The following is a 24,325-nucleotide window of genomic DNA, read 5'->3' as shown; positions in this document are numbered from 1 at the left end:
AGTATGCAAACATCGAGGGGGGACAATGTAATTTTATAATTTTCCAGCGAAATGGGGCCTTCAAGGGAAATTTTCAGGAAATGTTTGTGAAAGTTTAGCGTTTCCTTACCATTGGCGGCTGGCACCGAACAGGAAAAGTTTGTTCGATCTGTGCGGCACCCACAGATATTATTGACACGGTCTGCAAGCTGATTAGATCTGACAAACAATACAAAGCATCGTGATTATGACTTTTCTCTTTTTAAAAGATCAACTGCAAATTATGGCAGCCAACTTGGCAGTCATCGTGGCCTTTTGGGCCCTCTTGTATAGTGTTCTTAAACGATTTCAAACGTCGTGGTTCAACTTTTCAAACGTTACTTCAACTTTCAAAACGTCAGTTCAACTTTCAAAACGTCGTGCTTCAAATTTCCTTTGAGATGTATGCTCTGTAGCAAAACTACATGACCTATAGCGTACCTTTTTACCAGAATGGAAAAGTTGAACCACGACGTTATCAAAGGCTATTATGAGCAAAACAAATGCAAAATTAGTTATAGCTGCATATACATGTATGCCGCTTCAGGCGTATATAAACTAGGTGTTGGAAAGGTCTGAAAGATGCATTTCTTATCTTTTTAATCATTGTCTTTCTCTCAGATTCAAAAAGTTTGATTTCAGATAAGTGCAGTGGCGGAACTACAGTCCTTCTACGGGACATTCGGAGGTACACAATTTTTTTCTTCAAAGGGGACACTGAGGGCACATTTCAACACTGCATTGTATCGGTTTTTCAATTCAATATTATAATGGAAGGGGGGGGCACCCGGGGCACGAAAATCCTCTCGAAAGAGGGGGGGGGGGGACACGTCAACCCCCCCCCCCCCCCCCCCCCCAGTTACGCCACTGGATGGACAAGCCTGAACAATCCATGCCTGACAAACAAGGTTTAAATAATTTTCCCCATAGCACAGACATTTTGAACGATAAGTAAACAAAGCACACAATTTTGGCGCTCTCCAGCCAAATGTATACCTTTACCTACTTAAGGCGTTCCCCACCCTTTGCTCTGTTTAATGCTGTACAAACCTTTTGTGGTGGAGGGGGTTGGAGGGGGATACAACTTCTTACCTGACATGGCGATGTTTAGTGCCAACAACTTCACCGTAGCTACCCGGCGGCACGAACGTCCGATCACCCGAACATACCACCAAAAGTGTAACAAGTGCAGCAGCCAGCGGCACATACAAAGATGAAAACATCTTAGAACGAATGACCGTATGCATGATTCGGGGGAGTAACACAAACTTTACAACTACAAGGCGATCGGCAACGGTGGACTCGAACACCGACGACTTCTACACAGTCACTCTGCACTCGAGGGTAAAATCTTCGTTTTTCCTAACATACAACAAGTATATAAGCTAAAATGAAAGTCTCTCGTGATGAGAATTGTGATCAGCGTACAGGAAAACAAGCCGGAAAATCCGCTGAAATATTGTTTGCTTGTTATATTTAGACGCTTTTGTTTTCATGTGCTTAGTATGCTGACTTGCTGAATGTGTTATTTCCTAAACACACAATAATAAATTGTGTGCAAGATGAAAGCTAGAAATTCACTCCAACATTTTAAAATAAGACGCGCCTGTATACTGCCCTGTTCAAAGTAACTTCACCGATTAATAAAACAGAATGCATTCCATGGCAGTGATTAATCGATTGAAAATGATTAACACAGCGTCCTCCTGTTATAGATCCTATCCAGCGTTATTCTTTTTCGGGTCAGAAAAAAACCCTAATCAAAACAAGGTTGTGTATAGGAGGCAGTACAGTGGGGCAGGGAGCAGTGAAAGGGCGTATTCACGTGTGGTGGTGGTGGCGGGGGGGGGGGGGGGGGAGCAGCATAGAAAGTCATCGCCCCCGGAAAGTTGCATGTCCTTTTACACGAGCTTCTATTTTGTGCGAGTTCCCCTTTTTCAAGTCGCGCGAACACAGAGCCGTTTGGAAACAAAATGGCGGATTATGCATCAGGGCACATATATAATTCGTACACAATAGTCTCACGTATACATAATAAACGGCCATTATGGTTCAACTGTCTGAAGTTGTCACAACTCTCTCGATATACGGTTCTGATGCGCGAACATCCGCAAGAGCGCCCCCCCCCCCCATCGTCCGATATTGTCCGCTTTGAAGGGCGCCACCCTATCGTCCGATATTGTCCGCTTTGAAGGGCGCCCCACAGAATGATGGTGTCCTCCTCCTCCCCCCCCCCCGGCTTTTGGACCCGCTAAAATCTTGTCTATACATTTCAGCACGGATTCTACTGAAATTGCCCCTCAAGCAACATCCAGCCCCCCCCCCCCCCACTCGTCCCCCAATGGTGGGAACGCTGGCTTCGCCGCTGCAGCAGTGACGCGAAATATTTCAATTACACAACGAAGGAGAGGAACGGTAGAAATGAACACGACAAATTAAAAAAACCCTCTGAAAACAGTAGTTTCACAAATGTTTTCCTGCCCTTTTATTATATTATCTTTTATTCTTTTCATTGATTATCAGGTTAACAGACTTTACACTCTTTACCCTGTATTCGTATATAGGAATCAAATAAGCGCTGTTTCACTTCATTACATGTAGAAACAATGAGCTAATACTGTACAAGTACCTAAACGAAACCCCAAAAGAAGAAAAAACAAACACTTTGGTTATAAAGTGTGGGTGCAATTATTAAACACACTTGGATAGTGGCTTGAACAGTGCCAAGAACGACGCCCTCTGTTGATAGGTGACAGCTCAAGATGTGTTATTTAAAAAAAAAAAAATGCGGTTCGTGTTTCATTTCTCCACTCATCATCAGGGAAACGCATTTTGTCACATCACAAAAACCATATTCTTCTTTCAATCGTTGGACGAGACGCAACAATTTATTGCAAAATGAGCAACTGAAGAGTGAGACACTCTTCTCTTTATAAATCACAAGAGGGCGGTAGAGCAAGAAAGTATGGCATTTCCGTATGCAATTTCCGTAAAATTCGCATTTAACAAGATTATGAACGAATATCGTCAAACAAAAAAGTGGCTATTTATAGAGCGATGTTGTTTATCTTTTCCATTTTTAAAACCATGTATTTTTTTATAAACAATTAAAGCCATGCATGCTGTACAAAGCCAATATATTAATATCTTTAAAAGAATAAACACATTTTGGTAATGGTTATACTAAATAAACATTTAAAAATGCAAACTTTTTTTGTTAGGTATTACATAAATTGCACTCAAACGTGATATATAGCTATGGATATACTAAGTTAATGTAGACTGTACAACTGATATAGATGACATCCCAGTATCTATAGGTGTCTTTGTAAGAAAAACACAACCCAAATTCTAAATATTTCTATTATTTATACTTCCTGGTTTACATTGGAGTACTCTTTGGGATCCTTCCTCCACTTGGTTTCACTGCATCCGGTTCATTTCCATTTGAGGTCCATCCCTGCATCAAAAACCTCCATCATGGAAATCCGTATTTTATGCCAAGAGTCATCTCTCTTCAGACAGAAAATACTGTTATCTGCCGCCGTGACGGAATACGGCTCATTTCCAATATTATACCGCTGGGTATTTGAAGTCCCATCTTTAAATTTTGACCGAGATTTGATCGGTCATACAATTATTATAAGACCTAGGCTTCAACTCGACCGACCCTCAATAACAAGCAAGATTACTAGCAAGCTACGTCCCCTTTCCAACAGTGATGTTTTCAGCAGTGTTCTCTATCACTATCTGATAGGTCGGAGTTGTTGTAACACCTCCAGTTGATAGAGGTCTTTCTCGAATATTCCCATGCATGGGTGCACGTACATCCAACACACCAATCTTCGTCTTGCACCGTGGAATAAAAAAAAAACCAAGTAATATCTATATTACTAATACATGCAACTAGACTACATCCGAAGAATTCATTATTCGTTTTACCTTTTGCTTTATTATTTAATTATCAATTTAAATATCAAATCTAGCTATGTCCAAAAAACACAAGAACGATGTTAAGTACTGTTTACATAGTTATAGTGCTAAGATATTATGAAGTATTGCTTTCATATTTTAAAACAAATATTTACAGACACAGTGACAGTTTCAGTATATATTTTCACCACGATACCTAAGTCATAAATCGCCTTTTTTTCTCTCTTTTCTGACAAAGGACCGTGCAATGTTGATTTAACGAGTTACAAAATCTTTTATTTCAAAAGGGAAGTTTCTTAAGGTCTTTTTGTGTGGAAATTTTACACTTTAGATCAACGCATATACGATTCGCTTGCAACGCGTACGAATAATTATAGATTATTTTCATTGGTCAAAAATATTTAAAAAAAATTCAAGTACCCTTAGCAATTCAGCTGATTGAGTAATCAGCTGGGAAGAATAAAACACGAAAATACTAATTTCCGGTTATTGGCTATTACGTTGATTCTTTACAAAAGGAAACTTTCAACCAAACTATAGAGATTATACGAAAGCTTTTCGATCGGTAACGAAGGGTTGCATAAACTATAGAAACAGCCTACGAACGGGACCAAACATGGCGTCTTCTGTATAGATTTTTTTTAGTAATGGAACACGATGTTGAGTCCACAGGCGGGGATCCGGGGGTGGGGTGGGAGGGGTGGGAGGGGTGGGTTCAACCCCCCCCCCCCCGCTCTAACAAAAATATGTATATAGTAATAATAAAGAGATGACATACTGCAGGGGTTATTATCTGTATCTGACGGGCCTGAGACCCCCCCCCCCCCCCCGCCCCCGCAAAAAATCCTGGATCTGCCCCTGGTCCATATTGCTACTGTCATCCAAATTTGTGGAAACAAGAAGAAAAATTCAACAACAATATTCCCAGCTTTCTTAGCAGTGGCAGTTGTTCAAGCAACCCTTCAATAAGTACAATGCGTCAAGCAATGGTCAATAATTGCAAGTATAGGGACGGGTGTGGAAAAGTTGAAAGCCCCCACTAAAATAGTTATGAGAGACCACTTTCTAAGATTTAAGTTATGAAACTTTTTTGCATAGCAGATTTACAATAATTGTGAACAAGACAATATGCTCCGACATGCCATAGGCCTGTAAGAAACTTTTTTTATCAGAGAAACCGCCGCTTTGTATTAATAACTGATACACATTGTCGACCACACGGATTAACCCATAATCTCCCTCGACAGTCACTTAATAGTCAGATATCAAATAAACGAACTACTTCGAAAAACTGTGCCGAGGTGAGTTCATGTACTGCTTGTTTGTATACAACATCTTATGAAAAATATCGCGTGGCAAAATTATATGATTAACCTGTGATTCATACAGAAGTGTTGAGGAAACTCTGTTCGAATTCGATGCATCTTTCGGATATTCAAATTCCAAATTGTGTCATTTTCAAAATAAAAGTGGACGCAGTTGGCGTACAAGGAACAAACATAAGATGACAGCCCCAACCGCCCATTGAAATAAATGTTTCGCAACAGCGTTTGTCAATTCTTCATGTACATGTATATAGGCATGCATGTTTGAATAGTACTGTCTTGTCAGATGTCCTGTATTGGATGATGGATACAATTATATTTGGAGGAATTCGATTAGGTTTATATACGATACCATATTACCTAGTATTAAGAGTTCTTCACACACGCAGAGAGAAAGCAATATCTATCCAACATAGCACCAGCAGATAGTTTCTTCGTTCAGTCTAATATTATTGACGCCACTTCTAAAGCGTACATGAAAAAAAAAGCTAGTTGCAGCTTCTTTACAAATGTAAAAGAAGAAACCCAAGCTGTATACCCGTATCCTATAACCTTGAGAACAAAACAAAAGAAACTCAGTTTTATCGTGTGGCCAAGTACCGCGTCGCACGTACACGTACATGCAACTGATAAAAACATATCTTTAATTATTTATTGCCTGTGATAGCGAGTCCATAAAATCGGTCATATATCTTACTCGGCTTGTAGCTTTCTTGATTTATACAATAAATACATGTACATGTACATTTTTGTTATTGTCGCTGAACACATGCCAACGCAATTAACGCTATTTTAGTAATCACCAATTGTCTCCATTCTAATTTCAAGGCATGATTGCCATGCACATGTACTTAACTGACACTCATGTTGCGTTTTTACTTTACTGAAGTCATTATCCTGACCTTCTTATGACATGCATCGTGACTAGTCATTTGAAAACACAATGTCAAATAAATATATTGAACCCAGAAAGACCGGCTAAGATGTATACAAATGATGGCCTTGGCATAGCGTGTGACACTCATGTCACTCATTATATAGTATAGGTACATGATTACATAACATTATAACTACTGACCAATTCCCGTATAATGTAGGACTCCTATTCACATGGCCGATCATACACAATGGAGTATCCAGTCCACTTATGTACAAACGAGAATACATACCGCTGCATAAATGCTTATTGCGCTCGGAGAATATTTGGACGGATTCTGCCTCCACCAATCAGAATGCGGGAAGACCGGTGATTTCTGACGATATTCTGCAACCCAAAGAAGAAGGAAAAACCGCAAAGACACAACGTTTATTTTTTTTGAAAACAGACACAAAGACAGGTGTAAACGTTTCAGATAAAACCGAAGTTTTAAGGCCAAAAAAAGTCTCCGGTTTCTGGTCTGCGCGCGCGTCGCCGTAGCCATGCGCGTCGGCAAATGACATTTTTGGTGTTTTTTTTTTTTTCAAGTGTAAGATGATGTCTCAAAACTGCCAAACACAATGGTTTGACTGGAATCTTGCTGCTGCACAATTTTAACGTGTTTTTAGATGGGGTTCATACGATTGAGTATAAGCTTTATGTGGCCTCTCTGGGCTCCCATATATTTTGCACTAAATTTAGTCGGGCACCATTTGCAGACGGGTGTTGTAGTTTTGTAATTGTGCGTCTGGAAGCCAGACTGAGGGAGCGATGGTCGTGTTTTCTGGAACCCGTAAACGCTTTTTAATCAGCGCAAAGGCAGCAGACTAATGGCCAGCCTGGCAGCTCATGCACGATGTCGATGTCGCTGTATGGTCTGACGTTACCGTTTGTCTTGACTATCCAAATTTCCCGTTCGTGTCGGTAGAGATCGTAAGTGGGTGTAGAATTTTCAAGCCTTATGGCCTTACTGAGGTCACCTCAAGCTATTTTTTTTTGGAGAGTTTTAAGGGATCGAAGAGTCAACTGCAACATCAACCGACATTTGAAGAAAAAAAAAGTAGGGGGGAAAAACCGCGTCGCTGCACCATTTTGGTGCAAGCTTCATACCAGAAACTGGAGACTTTGTTGGGGCCTAACCGCGAAGAGAATGCAAAACGAACGATTAAAGTTTTACTTAGTTTGAGGATGGTCCGTTTAGGAAAACTGAACAAGTTTTGGTGCTCCAAGACTGGTCGTCCAGTTGGCAATACTCGCTCTTATGGATGAACTATTCTCGGAACGACATTAAAAATGAGATAGAAAACACACAACGCAACCAATCAATGCACTACAAAAGAGCTAATTCTGTCTGGTTCAAAATCTGTACCACATTGAACTGCATCTTGTCAGTATAGCACTTATCCTAAAGAACAATATTCGCCGCAGTTTATTTCGCAAAAGTTTAACAAGATTAACGTTGCCAAAAGAGTGCATCCGTATTGTTTTGCGATTTAAAGTTCCACACCAGCTGTCATGACGTCAACATAAGGCCTAAGTGATAACCTTGATTTTTATTACATAATCCTGAGTGATGAACAAATTATTTCACAAATTAAAAAAAAATAGAACTTAATGGATTAAAATTCGGAAGCCAATATGTTGTGTGCAGCTCTTTTATTCACACATCGATGTACACAGTAAAGCATGCTTTTTAAAACGAGCTCAATCTAGACTAAAATTATGTCTTGTTTACCAATAAGATTAACTATTCAATGTTAACTTCAACTTCGCTGTAAGAAATGCCGGTTAGTATATCTTCTTGAGTTATTCTCGTTTATTATGGGTTTTCATTTTATGGTTACAATTGGAAATTCAGTTACAAAGTTTCTGCTGCTGATCGAGTTAAATGTATAATCGCTGTACGTGTTAAGAGCATACAGAAATGTATGCGTAGGTTAACCACCTGTGATTATGTTGCGCACCAAACTGCTCAACACATTTCTTGATTTACACGGCAATTCAATCCTGAATTCTCTGTTTGAGCTATTGTTCTCAAATGTATTATTATTGCATGTTATATTCGATGTACGGAAATCAAGAATTTGTCTGATGCCGAATATGTAACGTTTACAAGCTCTGTTTCCCACACCAATTAGCAATACGATTTTAAAATAATTCAAAAACTAAAGAATTGGACCAAAACAAAAACCACCCGAATCCCAATTTTCACAATTGACAAGTTTCTTTTGAGGTGTCAAATCATCGTCTATAGCTAAGGAATCATTCAATTAAGATAAGATTATCTTAGTAATCAGAGGAAAACGTCTCTAAACATGTCCAGACTCAAAAACGTTCACAATGTATCCAATAACCTACTGGATTTCTATGTCAGTAATCGACACTAAGTAATCATTTAAATGATCCGTATGATTACGGCAACGAACGGTACTTAGTGTAATTTAATACAATTGCTGGTCCTGCTTGGTTTATTTAGAATGTGAAACGAATCTTAACCGATCCAGACATTCTTTCTAAACTTTTTTTTTTCCAAAAACGAATATCATTCTGGAAGACGTTACATGTAGTCACGTGATTTACACACGTATATACGCTAAATGGTCACCTATCTGGCGTGCGGCTCACGTCACACCATCACTATACCAACATGACATGTACAATGTTACTTGGTATTTTAGGTAATACTGTCACAGTTATATAAGTTACATTCATTATTTAGCTAATATGATACACGTACTGCCTGTGCTAATAAAATTGTTAACTGCTACTTGCGGAAGAAGAATAAATATTCTTGTTAAAATAGCCAGTGCTCGATCGAAAGTAAAAGATCTATAGCATGGAAAGTGATCCCAAAGCGTCCAAACATGAGCTAACGGCGTGGTTCCATTATCATACTTCCATGGATCGGCTATACAATTCGATATGAATTTAAAATGAGAAGCCATAACGGGCGACAAAAAATAAACCTTCAGCTACATCTGTCTCTAAGTACATGTACAAGCGACTCAAAATTTGTGAATCGTGAATACACAGCTATATTACATCACCGTGCGCGATGCTTTATATTACACAACACAATAACCAAAAAAAAATAGCTTAGCTTTGAAGCGTAAAGGATAGTAACAATTAATATTCACTACTTTACATTTACAGCACGGTTAAACAAGTATTTAAGTAGCTTTTAAACTGGCCGAATATAGTCAACAATTCAACACTCTAAGTCTGTCAGAACGAATCCACCAATTTGGCACCACGAAACCTAAACAAAATCTAAGCCTCCGTTGAATATTTAGTGACGGTATAGAAATGACAAGACTAGCGTGTACACGTGAAAACGGTACATTGTGTTGATCTGGGGGTCTTGTAGCCTTCATGTACCTAAACGCATGCGCGCGAATAGTTCAAATCGTCCGCCAAAAAAAAGGACAGGTATTTGCTACCAACTAGCGTCTTTAATCGGACAACTTCGAATTACAATGTGTATTCCAATAGCCATGATTATGCGGTAGCAGCCATCTTAGGGACCTTTTTTGTTTATTTGAATTCAGTAACAATGAATGCGCAACAGGTTCACTCATACATATCCAAGCAAAAACAAAGGCATTGCCCTCTAAGATGGCTGCTACACATAAAGGTCTATATAGTGCTCAGTTCTGCGAATTTCCATTCAAAGCATTTCCTGTCGCTCGTTAATAAGACGGCTCTCCTACAAAATGTTTAACAGTATTGAAATGAAGAAAATCACAGCATCTTAAGGTATAATTACAAGAATTACGCAAGGAAAATTACGCGGAATAATTAATAAAACAAAGAGCCGCAGTCGACACGAGGATCATGATAATTTTTGAAGCATTGCAAACAACATTCAAACACAAATATAAATCCCTTGTAAAAACAAAAACTGCTCCAGTTCAACAATCTCAATTGTTTAACTATTGTTAAATCTGTACATAATGAACAACTTATTAACAGAAAAAATTACAACACAAATACCCCCAAAAATCCACCCTGTATAATGTTATTCATAATTTTGCAAATCACTGAATAAAAAATGGAGTTGCGAAATTTGAAGAACTGTATACCAGTCCAATTTAAAGCATTTGTCTTGGAAATGAACTGCCCAACTACTGAATTAAATGGAAGTAAACTGGAAAAAGGAAGAATAACATAATAAAACATAAATTGAATGAATACATACATGTAATATGACTTGTATCAAATAAATCTTCCAATATGAGGGTCGGGATATTAGTAATATCTTACAAAACGCAAACAATAAACACAAATAAACATTATATATGTCCATAATATATCTTAATGTTCTTATTATTTATTTTTTTCATTTCGAAAAATTACTTTTAAAGATTGTTGGATAAAATTTAAATTTCTCGCAAATTTCTTTGCAAATTTTATCAAATTCAAATTGACAAATGAAGCGTGTAGATTCAATACGTTTGATTTAGAAGCACGACTGCCGGATATGAAATTTGAATATAAATTACCTCTACAAATTCTTCTACGCATTCTCTTCGTCATGTGACCCGTCATCAACCAATGCTTGAAGTCTCATTCAAATAGTTCATTCCATGCAATTACAGCGCAATGTTCCGTAAACTACGCGTTAATTTGAGCAAGGAAAATGTGCACCCGCTAAGAAATTACTATAGAAGACAAATTCAGATTTTCCATCAACATGATTTTAAACAGGGCCCTCCACCTACGGGAGCTGTTCCCTTAAGTAAGTAATTTCATGATATTACAATCGTTATCTTTCATAAAGAACTTTAATTAAAAAAATAATAATGAAAACCCCACCTGTTCCCAAGGTAGTCAACCGAAAAAGAAGTGCTGGTATTATTTTTTTTTTAATCTCTAAATGAAATATTGATGGGTGTCAAATTCCTGTGGACGAACTTGCTATATAAACCCTAACGTAACTGAATCCTTCAAAATCCACACCCCTGTTTTGGAAGATTTCGGCGGATTCAGGATACATCCATATTGAAAAAGTTGGGGGATTTTCAAATTATAGGTTTTGCCCTTCAACGACGTTTAACACTATACTCAGTGTGTTACCTCCCGAGTGAAAGTTGGAAAATCACTCGGTTGGGACTCGAACCCACGACCTCCTGCTTTCCAGTGCAGATGGGGGATTTTGGTGGATTCAGGACAGTAAGCCCAGCGGTACTGCAGGATTTTGATGGATCCAGGATACCTCTACATTTAGCAGTTGGGTGAAGTTGATGGATTCAGGATCTCAACAGTTTAACCCATTGGCTATATGTTTGGTGTGTACGAGGTATTTATCATACTACACTGGTGGATTCTGATAAACTCAGGAAACCAACATTTTTTGCATGACAAAATTGGGGCCGGATTTTGGCGGATTTAGGATATTCTAGTTAAAGTGCTCAAGGGGTTAGGGTTAATACAAAGTTGTTGAAAGTAATTCCCAACTGATTTGGCCTCTCTACGATAGCCCAAATAATTGGCTTTACTCCAAAACAATGCATCATGGATTGAAGTCGCTTAAAAAAAACAAGGATCTCCTGAGACGGTCTGTAAGCAATTTCTGCCTTGAGGGCGCTATATACATTTCCATACAAGTAAACACAACATCCGAGCAGAAATCTTGCCCCCAAAAAAATGGAACTCCGCGGAAGAGGAACTAAGATCAATTATTTAAAAATGAATACCTGCAAAAATATACGCATCGCCGACAACCGCCAATCAAATTACAAATAAATCACACATAGGATGATCCTGCAAATGTACACAGAAAAATCTCTTTTCTTGAATAGTCAGACAGACTATTATTTTCTGCTTGTTGACGGACAGCTAACCTGCATGTCAGATACCAAACCGATGCTCTTGTGGTGAAAACTCAAACTAGTTATCACACATGCAACACGATCTACAAGACGGACTAATGAACACTACTAGTTATTGAAATTAGTGAAGTTGTTGTATAACATCATAACAACTATATCTACTACCATTCGAAACAGGCTAGCTAGGCTATACACGTACCTTACGTAACATCCACGCACCAAATCGTTTTTATTTTTTTGTACAGCCTTACTTTTGCTAAATTTATACATAATTATGTCAAAAAAGTGGAAGATGCGTTTTGTTTCTACAGTCATGCCCCAAAAATGTACATGTTTTAATACCAACCTGATCAAAACTTGGCACACACCCTTGCTACGTGAGCACACATGAATTGTAATACCAAAGTATGGAGTAAAATTATCTAGCTTGGTGTGTGCTTCAATTTCATCAATGCTTGGAAAAAAATTGTCTGTGACTCTTTGACTTTATGGACGGACGAAAGAAAACCCTTGTATGCCACGGTCTCAAAAATCTCGGTCAATTACATACACTACTTAATTAGGAGCCTCTTAAATACAATGGAAGATTAACTATGGTTTGGAATACTAAAACATGAATACAAAGACTCGGAGGAAAAACAATCATTGGAAAAAAGTTGGAAATAAATTATAATTTATCTGTCCATGATGCTGCTGCATGGTTATGTTATAGCCAGCTATGTTTCTTCATTCAAAGATTGACTAAAACCCACACAAACAAGTGCGCATACTAGTACATTACTGTCAAGACATAAGCTGGGTGATGACACATTATGTACATGATGTGATGATGACGCATACAGGTGCATTTAAACATGCGCTTTTCGCTGGTTCACTCTAAAACTTTTATCCCCCCCCCCCCCCACAAAACCTCTTACCAATAACTGAACAGAAACTACAATCAGAAAATCATTTTCAGTTCGATGGAAGTGAATCACGTCAAAATTTAGCACTCTAAAACTGTATTAAAATTATGAGTTGAAGGCGAGACTTCCGCAACTGTTTCCACAGCAATTAGGGTATCCCATTGACGTAGCAAATATGCATGCTAAAATCTACTGTCGCTTGTTCTAGAAGTCCCTCTGTTCACGATGGAAACTAGAAACATTCAAGTTGAAGTACCTTACTGAAAGGGAATACATGCATTCCCAAATCTCACTATGCTTCGAATGAACGTGTGCTTGGCACTGCAGCGCATGAGGCCAAGTACATACATCTCTTTCCTATTACAGTCTTCAGTAGCAACAGCCAATGTACTTCCGATGGTGAAACTAAAACAAGATCATTCCTCAACCCAGCACTTCCGCACTGCTACCAAGGACTAGCCAACATTTCGTCCATTTTAATGAACATCATATTTCCAAGAGCTCTAACATGACAACTCCCATCCAGTCGACTAAAAATGAAAAAGAAAAGCCTCAACTTCTCAAAGGTCCTCAATTATTTGACATTTTTCTTGGCTGCGTCTAAAATAACTAGTCTACGGCCGGCAATTACACATGCACTGATGAAAGTGGATGAATGTAATTCGGACTCTACTTCCTACAAACCTCCAGTTGGTCTGTAGCTTTACTTATCAAAGTTAAATGCACAACTTCCTAGGTGCGTTGTCTGCATCTTCCACACGCGAACAGTCTTGTTAGTCCTCTGTTTGAACAGTATCCCATGACCACACCTACTTAAGTAGGTAATACAATCCTAGGCTGTGTCAAAAACGGACTTCCAGAGCTACGGCCGTGTCTACTGTCAGCTTGTTCACATGTAGTTGTTACGAGCAATGGCCAAGGCAATAGCTAGACACGAGATTCAGACGCGTCCTCAAAGCTGTCTTTGTTTTCCTACCATGCACTCTAGTTCCCCGTCTTCTTCTGGTAAGAGCGTCATGTAGCAGCTGTAAGGAGCCTCATTAAACAAACGCAGTTAGGATACCAGACTTAATTTCCCTCCAAAACCTACATGTAAATGTCAGACTCCTTCCCCAGTCCACCAAAACTAAAATACTGATTGGCATAACCATCTGAGACAATTTCAATAACGTCTAGGACAACTAAATAATGTCCTCGACAAATGTATAATCAAACCCTACTAAAGTCTCTTTGTTGTAATGATCTAAATGTTAAGTTACATTCTTTGCAATGACAACATTATGAACCAAGTGGAAGACTTGATTTCGTCCAATATGTCATTTTTACTTTAACGTTTATCGATTTATCAAAACTGAAAGCTGATTTTCTGATTGTGGTCAGTTGAGACTTGCATCTATAGCCATTGTCAAGTCAGGTTTGTATTTGTGTAGAGAACAGTGACGTTTTTCATCTAGATTTTCAGTTCAGCGGTCAAACCCGAGGTGAAAATAACTACATTTCTAACATGTCTTAGCATGCCTAGGCATTGTCCAAATGCATGGATGAGCATGCCGAAAGTAAGCTGTTCTCAATAAAAAAAAAAAAAAAAAGGTTGTACAAGACTTGGTACTGGGCGGTATAAAATACAAAGTTAACATTTTTTGACACTATTGTTCAGTTATCCAAACCTTGGGATTGTGAGTGACCCTTAAGAGGGTTCTGTTTTTAGGGCACTCTTATGGTCAACTCACAGTCCCCACTCCCCAAAGGTGCATAGATGTCCACTATTGCCCTAACCACCGGTCAATATATTAGTACACCCCTGTTAAATGTAGTCACTGCGTCTATTGTGAACCTGGTATAAGGAACACTGCCATTTCCCTCGATTATGCACATTAGATAGCCGGTTTACAGGCAGAAATGAAAATTAATTTCTGTGGTTTTACAAAACCGGTAGTCCGCAACTCACCTCAATACTGTTCTCTATAAGATTCAAATCAGTTAATTTAGCAATCATGACTTGAGTGTCCATGTCAATCTTCCCCACATTTTTTAAATTTGTGACACTAAAACTATTACTTGGCTTGGATTGGAAGCACAAAGTGAAACAGCAATTACATCACATATGGAAAACAAAAAAAAGTTCACTCTTCACCTGTGTCATCAGAAGTCATATCAAAACAAAAAGTGCCAACTTGGATCATGATCCCTTCATTAAAACAAACAACGAAAGAAAAAACAAACAAAAAAGCGTGAACCAGCGAAAAAAAACAACAAAAAAAGAACGTGCAGTGTGGAGTTAGTATGGGGAGAATTTCTTAGCTCCAGCGACTGCGGCTACCGTAGCAGTGCGGATTTTGGTTGTGTAAGCATTGCTGGCCTGCTGTAGGGCATCCAAACTGAGCAACGGTACAGGTTTCATCAGTATGTTTGAGAGAGGAGTCATGTCTTGGGAGATTGTCGGCGAGGGTGCGGAATTCGGGGTCAGGGTGGTGGGTGATGAAGAGGTGGTGAATGAGGTCATCGAGGTCACAGATGGGTCAACGGTCACAGAGGTCTGGCTTTTGGCCGTCTCAAGGCTGTATGGAGAAAAACAGGGAAGGAAAATGACCGGAAGGTTAGAGGGACGGGTAGGCGATACAGCGGGAGGGATTAGAAGGGTAGGAGATGTTGGTTCATAAAGGACGGTGTGATGAGGGAGGAGGGACGAGGGGGAATAAACACTGATCAGGACTCAGGACCGAATTCAGAAATGGGTCACAATAATGAAGGTGCTATATGAAGGATTGCCAAACTCAAATCATGGGGAGAAGTGTGGATTAACAAAAGTACAGGATATCAAACAATTAAAGAAGCTGCTTCGTTTCATATACAATTCTTGGTGTCAAGCATCATGCTCATTATCAGTGGACAGTGGAAATAGATTTTTTTTTCCAGGTTTTTTTTTGGTTTTTTAATCATGCCGAAATAAGGATGATCTGGAAGAGAAGTCATTATCGGGATGAAAAGGCACAAGAGATAAGGGGGAACATGGCAAGAACTCAAGTGAAGGATGCCCATGCAAGAAACATGAGTGGCAGAACGAAGGGGTCTGTGGAGTGAAAGGTAAAACTAAGAATCCCCCGAGAAAAAGTCCGATACAGGTGTCTACTCATAGAACTACATTTCCCTATGTCTGCGGAACTCTGTCTCAAACTTGGTTTTTTTTAAAGACATATTTCACTTGATAAGAGGCTCTGCGGAGAGAGCAAACAATAACTCAACAAGTTTTACAGCAGAGCCATAATCAAGTAATCACAAGTCATCAGATCACTAGCATGACAAGTGAAGCTTTCCAATTATACTGTGACAATGGCATTCACTCTTTTCACACTCCACCATTGGGCATGCAGAGCCTCGATGTGGCAACTTTACACAATAAAAATAGCCGGTTCAGTGATCTGAACCCCGACACGGGAATCACTGAACCGGTTATATTTATTGTGTTAAGTTGCCAGATCGAGGCTCTGCATGCCCATGGCGGAAGTGTGAAAAGAGCGAATTGGTCTTCCCCGTAATAAGTGTGAGCTGACTTCTTGTCTTGATTAAAACTCTGCAGGTTTGCAAGGCATTGATCAGAATTTTAAAAAGGTCATTGCACAGGACGGTGTAAATGTACAAAACCGGAGTCTTCATCGTCAATATTAGCCAGTTTAGCATTTCAACTGTGCATGTGCACAATGTAATTTGACAAGTTTAACACTGGGATAAACGCAGCAGACGAACCCACACAAGTCTATGGGTCAAAAGGTTATTCTGCAATTTAGTTTGTGCATTCAAAAAGAATATGGAAACTATAATTTGCAAGACATTAAAACACATTAAAAGTATGGTGTTGTCCAAAGCTGTTGAAATGTGCACTCGGTTTAGAACAAGAACTTTTATTGTTTATTTACAAATGATAACCGTCAAATTTAGAAGTGCGCACGCCCAGTTCAAACAGCTGCAACTGAAAACTTGTTGTCACCATTAACGATTGCGCAAGCCTCTCTGCAAATCTCCCCCTGGGTTGAAGAATTGCACATCCATTGCGTCATTCTATAAATCTGGGGTCCACTTTCTTCCTGCTCGTGTTACACCTGACATCTATGACTTTGTCAATTTTGACTGCACTTTTTTGTTTTTGCCTTCCCTTCAAAGAGTGGTTTTGTAAAGCAAACTACCTATCCAGCAAGTTAGAAACAGTTTGAAGTCATTTTAAACGGCAAATCACTAAGATCAGAGGTAACAGAGGCAGGAAAATTGTCGCACTTTGGGCCCTAGAGTTACAGAATGACCCCATTTTTCTGTACAATTCATTAAATGATAACCACTTTCTGTTGAAAAAAAAAACCAGGTCTACCAAATGCAAACCTGATATGCCTGCAACTTGTCAAAACAGTGCAGCTTTGGAGGGGTTTGATTTGGTCAAGAGACTTTCAAGTCAGGTGAAGACAGAATTCCGCAGACATTCTGGGCATTTGCCCTGAAAGCTCCTTCACCAGGGTTTGTTAATTGCTAATTCACCAGCGAAACAAGAGGCATTTTCAGAAAGTATGATATAATTAATCTTCCATTGAATCAAGCCATAACAATTACCGACCTTAATCAAATTTAAACATTTCTTTCAGCCATTTTGTTTATGTCTCTCGATACCTTTATTAAGTGATTATTTTTTGATTAATTGAATTTTTGTTTAATTATTTATTTCAAAGTGAAAAACAAGAATACCATTAACTGAATCATACAAATGTTGATCATGCTTAGTAACATACAAGTCTTGTATTAATGTCTCATTGTGATGTTCAGGGCTGTTCCTTTTAACCTTATCAGTATTAATAATCTTGAAAGCACAAACTTCCCTTTTCAAAGTATTTACGGGTCCATGCGATGAATTTTTCTCCAAATACATTTTGTGCAACTTTCTACTACTCTTAAATGTATGAAAACTATTTGACATCCCTTTTTGGTTAAAAACCAGTGCACTTCTTTAAACATTTGAAATTGTCCATGATTTTCTGGACAACTGAGGGAGCTGTTGCTATGATGTCATTTCAGGAAGACACTGTTCAGCGTCGGGGTTTTCTGTTCAAATTGTGAACCCAAAATTTGCTCATTGAAAACATTTGTGAGAAAGGGTTGCTCATTGGCTTACTGCTATGTACTTGCACAACAACGAATCACAAAAAAAAGGGGAATATTTTATGACAGCAAAATATCCAAAATTCAAGTTACTGTTTTTGCTGAAATAGCTGTAACATTGAGGTTTCTGCCTGGAATGACATCACAGTTTTGTTCAGGAATACGGAAATTTGCATTATCATAAACACCAAAAAGGCACCAAATTACCCTTGAAAATGGCAAAACAAAAATTGAAAATAAGGTTAAATGGGACACAAAGGTGAATTTTCAAGGATAGTATTAAAAAAATTACATTGCATGGGTCCTTTAACCATACATGTAGTCTTGGGATGGACAAACCAACAAATTCATAAATTTTGACACACTAACAAAATGATACTTTATCTGCCATCTGATTTACATGTGTGCATGATGGTTGTCTACAACTGAATATGTACGGCTTAATTCTATTCAGCAATTACAATGCATGAACTTCAAACACGGAACTCTACGATGACAATGAAAAAACTGTGCTTTAGGCCAAAAAAAAAAAGTCTCCGGTTTCTGGTATGCGCGCGCGTCGCCGTAGCCATGCGCGTCGGCAAAATGAAAAAGTTTTTTTTTCAATGAAAGATGATGTCTCAAAACCGCCAAACTCACTGGTTTGACTGGAATCCTGCTGCTGCACAATTTTAACGTGTTTTTAGATTGGGTTATGGTCGAGAATAAGCTTTATGTGGCCTCTCTGGACTCCCATATATTTGCACTAAGTTTAGTCGGGCACCATTTGCAGTCATCAGCCGACATTTGAAGCAAAAAAATCAGGTAAAAAAAAAAAAAAAAAGCCGCGTCGCCGCACCACTTTTTGGGCAAGCTCCATACCAGAAACCGGAGACTTTTTTTTTTTGGCCTTAGGATTTAGAAAAAAGAAAGAATTTTATCTGCCCTAATGCCCTTGGTGCCTTCTACATGTACTAACATGAAAAATGTTTCTACGGGTAATAAACAAAAAAAACCTCATGGCGCAATGATGTATTTCAATACACTAAAGTCACTGAATGCTGCAAAGTTCAAAATACCTACCTTTGACAAGAATATTTTGAAAGTTTAACTAAAAAAACTGGATGATGTACCTGTTCTATTTTTATGCATGTCTTGACTACTCGTCAACATAAAAAAAAAAAAAAAACTCAGGAATATCCTCAATACTGAAATTATTTTACAGATGATCTCCTCTTTCTCATCAAGATTTTGAAGTACTCCAATTTCGTCTTTGTCATCAATAGATAGCGAGTGATGTGATCAGTCTCAAGACTGAATGAACAGGGAACAGTGTCGGTCCATTACTTTGTCCAGTTGAACTGCCTTCCCAAAAGCACGCCTTCTGTCTCTTTCGTAACCATTGTGTATATTTATCTTCAAGCAAACTTGAATCCTCGATGCTGATTGGTCAATCCATGGCACACGGTCCATTACGCACTCCGTGTATCGCGCTATTCCAAGATGCTCGCACAATTCCTGCTGCATGCATGTGTAATAGGACAACCGCTGTACAGCGCACAGCGCGTACTGTGCGTCAAGTTTGCTTGAAGATAAGTTCGTTGTCCCACTCGGGGTCATGGAACACAGAAAATGTAGTGCCGCTCTGCGTTCCATGAAGACGCACTACATTATTCCGTGCTCCTATTGCGCTCACGGGACACAAGAGGACTTGGGCGGACTTGGTTATAACCATGCAGTCCATTAGAACTCGAATGTTAAGTTGAGAAACTTACCTGAAATTGATGAGATACTGGGCAAAAGCAATGCTGTCTGTCTGGCCAGTGATGGTCACAACTCGGTCCGGACTGCCCTCTTTGACATCGTTGATTTTGATGTTTGCTCCCGATAGTTGTCTGTCGAGATACAAACAGAAAAGTGCACAGGGGACGTGGTATACAAATATTGGCTGCTTCGGGAAGTGTGGCAAACTAGCCTCTGACCTGATCCATGCAACGTTCTAGTTTCCTGTGTTGATGTTGAGGGAAAATGCAACGCTCCATGGATCACCGAGGGAGGCTTGTTTTACTGAACCACACGTTAAAACCACCAATGTTTGTTTCTAACACCTCTCTCACAGATTCTGCTTATTTTTCGAGATATCTGATTACTTAAACCAAAAATCCAAAACAAATTTACTTCAATTTCAATTTGACTTGAGTGTAAAATTGACTTTAATCTACTACACCTTTAAGAAATGTTAGTACACAACTCCGAACGGCATGAGAGTACGTGCTACACAAACACACAGATCTCCTTTTGCTATGTTCGAAGCCATGCATACAGTGCTTGTCAGAGCGGGCCTGCCGTGGTATAGTCGTCTTGGCAGTGTACAATATAATAGCGACTACCATGTGACATACTCTCGGCCAATCAAGACACAGAATCTGATCACTGAGCAACTATTACCTTCCAAATTTCTCAGAATACACAGAACAAAGAAAAACAATGTGTTTTTAGATTTGGCGGAAACGATCCAATGGTCCTTCATGACTGAAAATGCCCAACCCTTTTTTGTTTTCATAGAAGATTGAATGTGAAAGTTTGCTGATCCACAGTTCAACACGACCTTACCTTATTTCTTGGATCTTGCTACCCTGTCTTCCAATGACACAGCCGATAACCTAAAAGATAAAAGCAAAAGAGTATTTCTTTTCTTATATATAAGTATTTAAGAAGCAAATAAGGCACATCGCTCTTCTAACTGAAGATTAGGCCAAACAAAAAAGTCTTCGGTTTCTGGTATGCGCGCGCGTTGCCGTAGCCATGCGCGTCGGCAACATGAAAAAGTTTTTTTTCAATAAAAGATGATGTCTCAAAACTGCCAAACTCACTGGTTTGACTGGAATCCTGCTGCTGCACAATTTTAACCACTTTTTAGGCAAGCTCCATACCAGAAACCGGAGACTTTTTTGGGGGGCCTTACTGACAATTCAACCAATCCACCAGATATAAATTTCAATCATATCAAGGTCAAATGCAAGTTGACCTTTAAATGAGGTTATACACCTTTCCCGTAGAAAGACAGATTTTAAAAAGCAAACCAAAATTGAATATTTTGAAAGCAATGGCATGTGTGTACTTGTATGTCTAAATCACAATATCATTAATTGTAATTAACCTAATCAAGATTTGCCTATGCAACAAGACTCTCAGTTGGATATGTGTTAAAGAGATTACAAGGGGACAACCTGGCAATATCTAACACTTATTGGGAAACGGGCACAACATAATGAAAACATCTCACATGTGAATAACCTCTGTGAAATAAGCATCACCTTTTGAATCAACACTACCAAGAAGAAGCTGGAAGGCACATAATGGATTGACTTACACTGTTCGGTATCGTTATCTCGTGAGTCTGTTGGTTGGTTGGTGCTACTGGCACAGTGTTAGCAGCAGCGGCGCTATACTGCTGTATTGCACCTACAGTGTGGAATGACCAAACAAGGGTTACTCATTGACAACCGATGGGACATGGCGAGGAAGGGAAGGCAGTTGACAAACTGCTCCAAAAAGGTTCCAAGAGCGGTTCTTGCTTGGAACCAAAGGCCCAGCCTCTATCCTCTGACTGAGTCACTGACTGACTGACTGAGTTAAAGGAGTATAAACAATATCTTGAACTGGGAATCAAGAGCCAAGCTCTTCTAGGCAGTTCTAGTCTTGTTTCCCCTCAGTATCTGGAAAAACAAACAACTGATTTACATGAGGGTAGTGTAGACTTGGGAATGTGCTGTTCGTGTATAGAGACTTGGGAATGTGCTGTTCATGTAAGTATAACTGTCAACTTATAATTAAAAGTTAAGAAATGATTGCGATACATCTACATTTGGCACAATATGTGCATCTTAACAGAATGGCCCCAGTTTACAGGTAGAGAGAAATCCAGGCAGGCTTTATTCGTCAGTATAACACCAATCTAACATGTACACACTTCACATTTTTGGAAAGATACACAGAGAAAGGGTCAACATTTTGAAACAATATTGGAAACAAAGATTAAATTTAACATAAAATATATGAAATGCATGATGGAAAGGACATTCCTACAAAGGACGAGGGTCGTCATGGCAACAGAAAGAGGATGGCAAGAGAGAGAGAGAGAGAGAGTGACAGAGAGAGAGAGTCTTGACATACCTGCAGGAAAATGGGACTGCCCTGGGATGAAGGGGGTGGTTGTGTGTTGCATGGCATATTGCAGCTTGGACAACTGAAACAAGACCACATACGGGAAGGTCAAAGGTCGGAGGTTAGGTCTGGTGACTTCTTTCCTCCAGTAATGTGTGCAGGGGGGTTATTGGGAAGGACGTTTGTGTAGGTTCGTCATGTAATGAAACTAGGGCCTACAGAATTGGGTTTTACAGTCAAGAAAATCGTGTTTTTTTTAAGATTTGCCTGTGGATTAAGAACTCATCTTTAGACACTCAAGCTACAAGATGGAGGCAAAATGAAGGTTTTTGTGAAGCTGTTCAACAAAAAGTTTCACTGGTTTCAATTTTCAGTGTGCTAGGGAGGCCAGGGAGGGGTCAGATGGGTGAAGATAATGATTTCTTGTGCTGCTGGGGGTTTAGTTATTTGGTGCAAATGGGTCGACAACAATTAAGCAAAAAAGGGGGAACTTTTTTTCAGTGGAATAAATTAGAACAGTAGTGTATTCAATTCCAAGAATTATGTTTACCTCGAAGCTTGCGTTCGTGCGCCCAACCATTGAATACAATCCTTGCAAATTTGGAAACGAAATTGCCATGAAATATAAGACGGATACGTTAGTGCTGGGTTCTTCTTACCTGGTTCCCGACATCTGGTTGTGGCACAGCATAGTTACCATGAACTGCATATGCCTGCAAAAAAAGTGGAGAAGATGCAGTTGTAGACGTATAGAATATTGCAATGTGTTTTGTTCAACAAGGAATTCACACGCAATTGGCAAAACCAAGTACCATCAAAATCACTCATAAAAAAATTACGAAGAGGTAAATTTAACATCTGAAAAATAATAACAAAATTACAAAACAAGAAGTACACCCCCTCCCCCCCCCCCCCAGAAACCCCCAAAAATGACGATCTTGCGTAACTGCCTCATGAATCAATTAAAAGAAAACAACACATCTGAAAGCTTACAACAAAAACCAAAAATTACAGTAAGAAGAAGGGATGATATTGATAACTTTTGTAGTTTTCTGCGATAATTTGCCAACGTACCTGACCGCCAGCAAAGATGATAGAAGTTGAATGTTGCTTGGGTCGGTAGGGGATTGTGGCCCCCTTGGGTGGCGACTAGAGACAATAAAAACATGAGGATCATCATTAACATGAAAAATAACGACCAAAGCAGAGTTGTTTTCATTGGGTTAAGCATCCGTGGCCCATAAATCCATGTGTAAAATACAGGGTGAGTCAAAAAAACATGAAACCCAATGTCAGGACTATTGTTTTAGTGAAGTTCTGAATGTAGCACTTTCAAAATCTAGGATATGAAAGCTCAATTCATCAGCTTGGTTTCAGTACAAGAATCATTCGAATCGCTCACATACTTTTCAAGTAATGGAATTTTACGCAACCACCGTTTTAAAGTTCTCTCCACAGATCACAAAAAGGAAGTGTTCTTTTAGCATGCCCAAAACATTTCACATAGGGATGTGTGTGAATGATTTTCGTTTTGCTGATAGAACGCACACCTTTTTCGTGATCCTTGGACAGAACTTTAAAACGGTGGTTGTGTTTAAAATTCCGTAACTTGAAAAGGATGTGAGTGATTTGAATGATTCTTGTACTAAAAGAAAACTTATGAATTGGGCTTTCATATCCTAGATTTTGAAAGTGCTACATGCAGAACTTCACTAAAACAATGGTCCTGACATTTGGGTTTTGTTTTGTTTTGTTTGACTCACCCTGTAGAATGTTCAATCTCATGACTTTCAGCCGAATCAGAAACAGAAACTAAAATCTACAAAATGAATAAGTTCTACTGTCATGTCTGGATTAGGTTAACAAGGAAGAAACTTATCTGTTACGAGGCGTAAGGTTAAAAAAAAAATCAGTTTCAGTCTGAAAGTGGAGTGAGCTTGGCCTCACTAACCTCCTCACTCAGTTACACACAGTTACTCTGCTAAAATTGATATCTTACTTTTCTGAATATAAGGAAATAATTCGTATTTCTAGAAATAGTTTGTCTCACTACCTAGAAAACGTTTCCAGGGAGTGAGACAAGAACATTTTCCTTGAAATGAGATTTGTTCT

At 39.0% G+C, this 24,325-nt stretch overlaps 1 protein-coding gene across 5 annotated transcripts in view; it reads right to left on the bottom strand.

Moving 5' to 3' along the window:
* Positions 1-5,955: 5,955 nt before the first annotated feature.
* Positions 5,956-24,325, bottom strand: part of LOC119745586 (poly(rC)-binding protein 3-like) — an 81,778-nt gene continuing 63,408 nt past the window's right edge. For 4 of the 5 annotated variants that reach the window (XM_038222049.1, XM_038222052.1, XM_038222051.1 and 1 more), the window contains 7 exons: positions 23,288-23,362; positions 22,873-22,926; positions 22,223-22,295; positions 21,420-21,511; positions 20,660-20,709; positions 19,822-19,941; positions 11,963-15,486 (listed from right to left, as the gene is read on the bottom strand). In XM_038222049.1, the coding sequence (XP_038077977.1) occupies positions 15,207-15,486; positions 19,822-19,941; positions 20,660-20,709; positions 21,420-21,511; positions 22,223-22,295; positions 22,873-22,926; positions 23,288-23,362 (744 nt within the window). In that variant the 3' untranslated portion in view covers positions 11,963-15,206. Of the gene's footprint in view, positions 6,541-11,962; positions 15,487-19,821; positions 19,942-20,659; positions 20,710-21,419; positions 21,512-22,222; positions 22,296-22,872; positions 22,927-23,287; positions 23,363-24,325 lie in introns of those variants that run through there. The other variant, XM_038222054.1, reaches the window with a different exon arrangement.

Source organism: Patiria miniata, unplaced genomic scaffold, assembly GCF_015706575.1.
Source record: "Patiria miniata isolate m_02_andy unplaced genomic scaffold, ASM1570657v1 HiC_scaffold_7, whole genome shotgun sequence".
Taxonomy (NCBI): domain Eukaryota; kingdom Metazoa; phylum Echinodermata; class Asteroidea; order Valvatida; family Asterinidae; genus Patiria; species Patiria miniata.
Note: the sequence above shows the minus strand (reverse complement) of the source record. Positions and strands in the feature narration are given on the sequence as shown.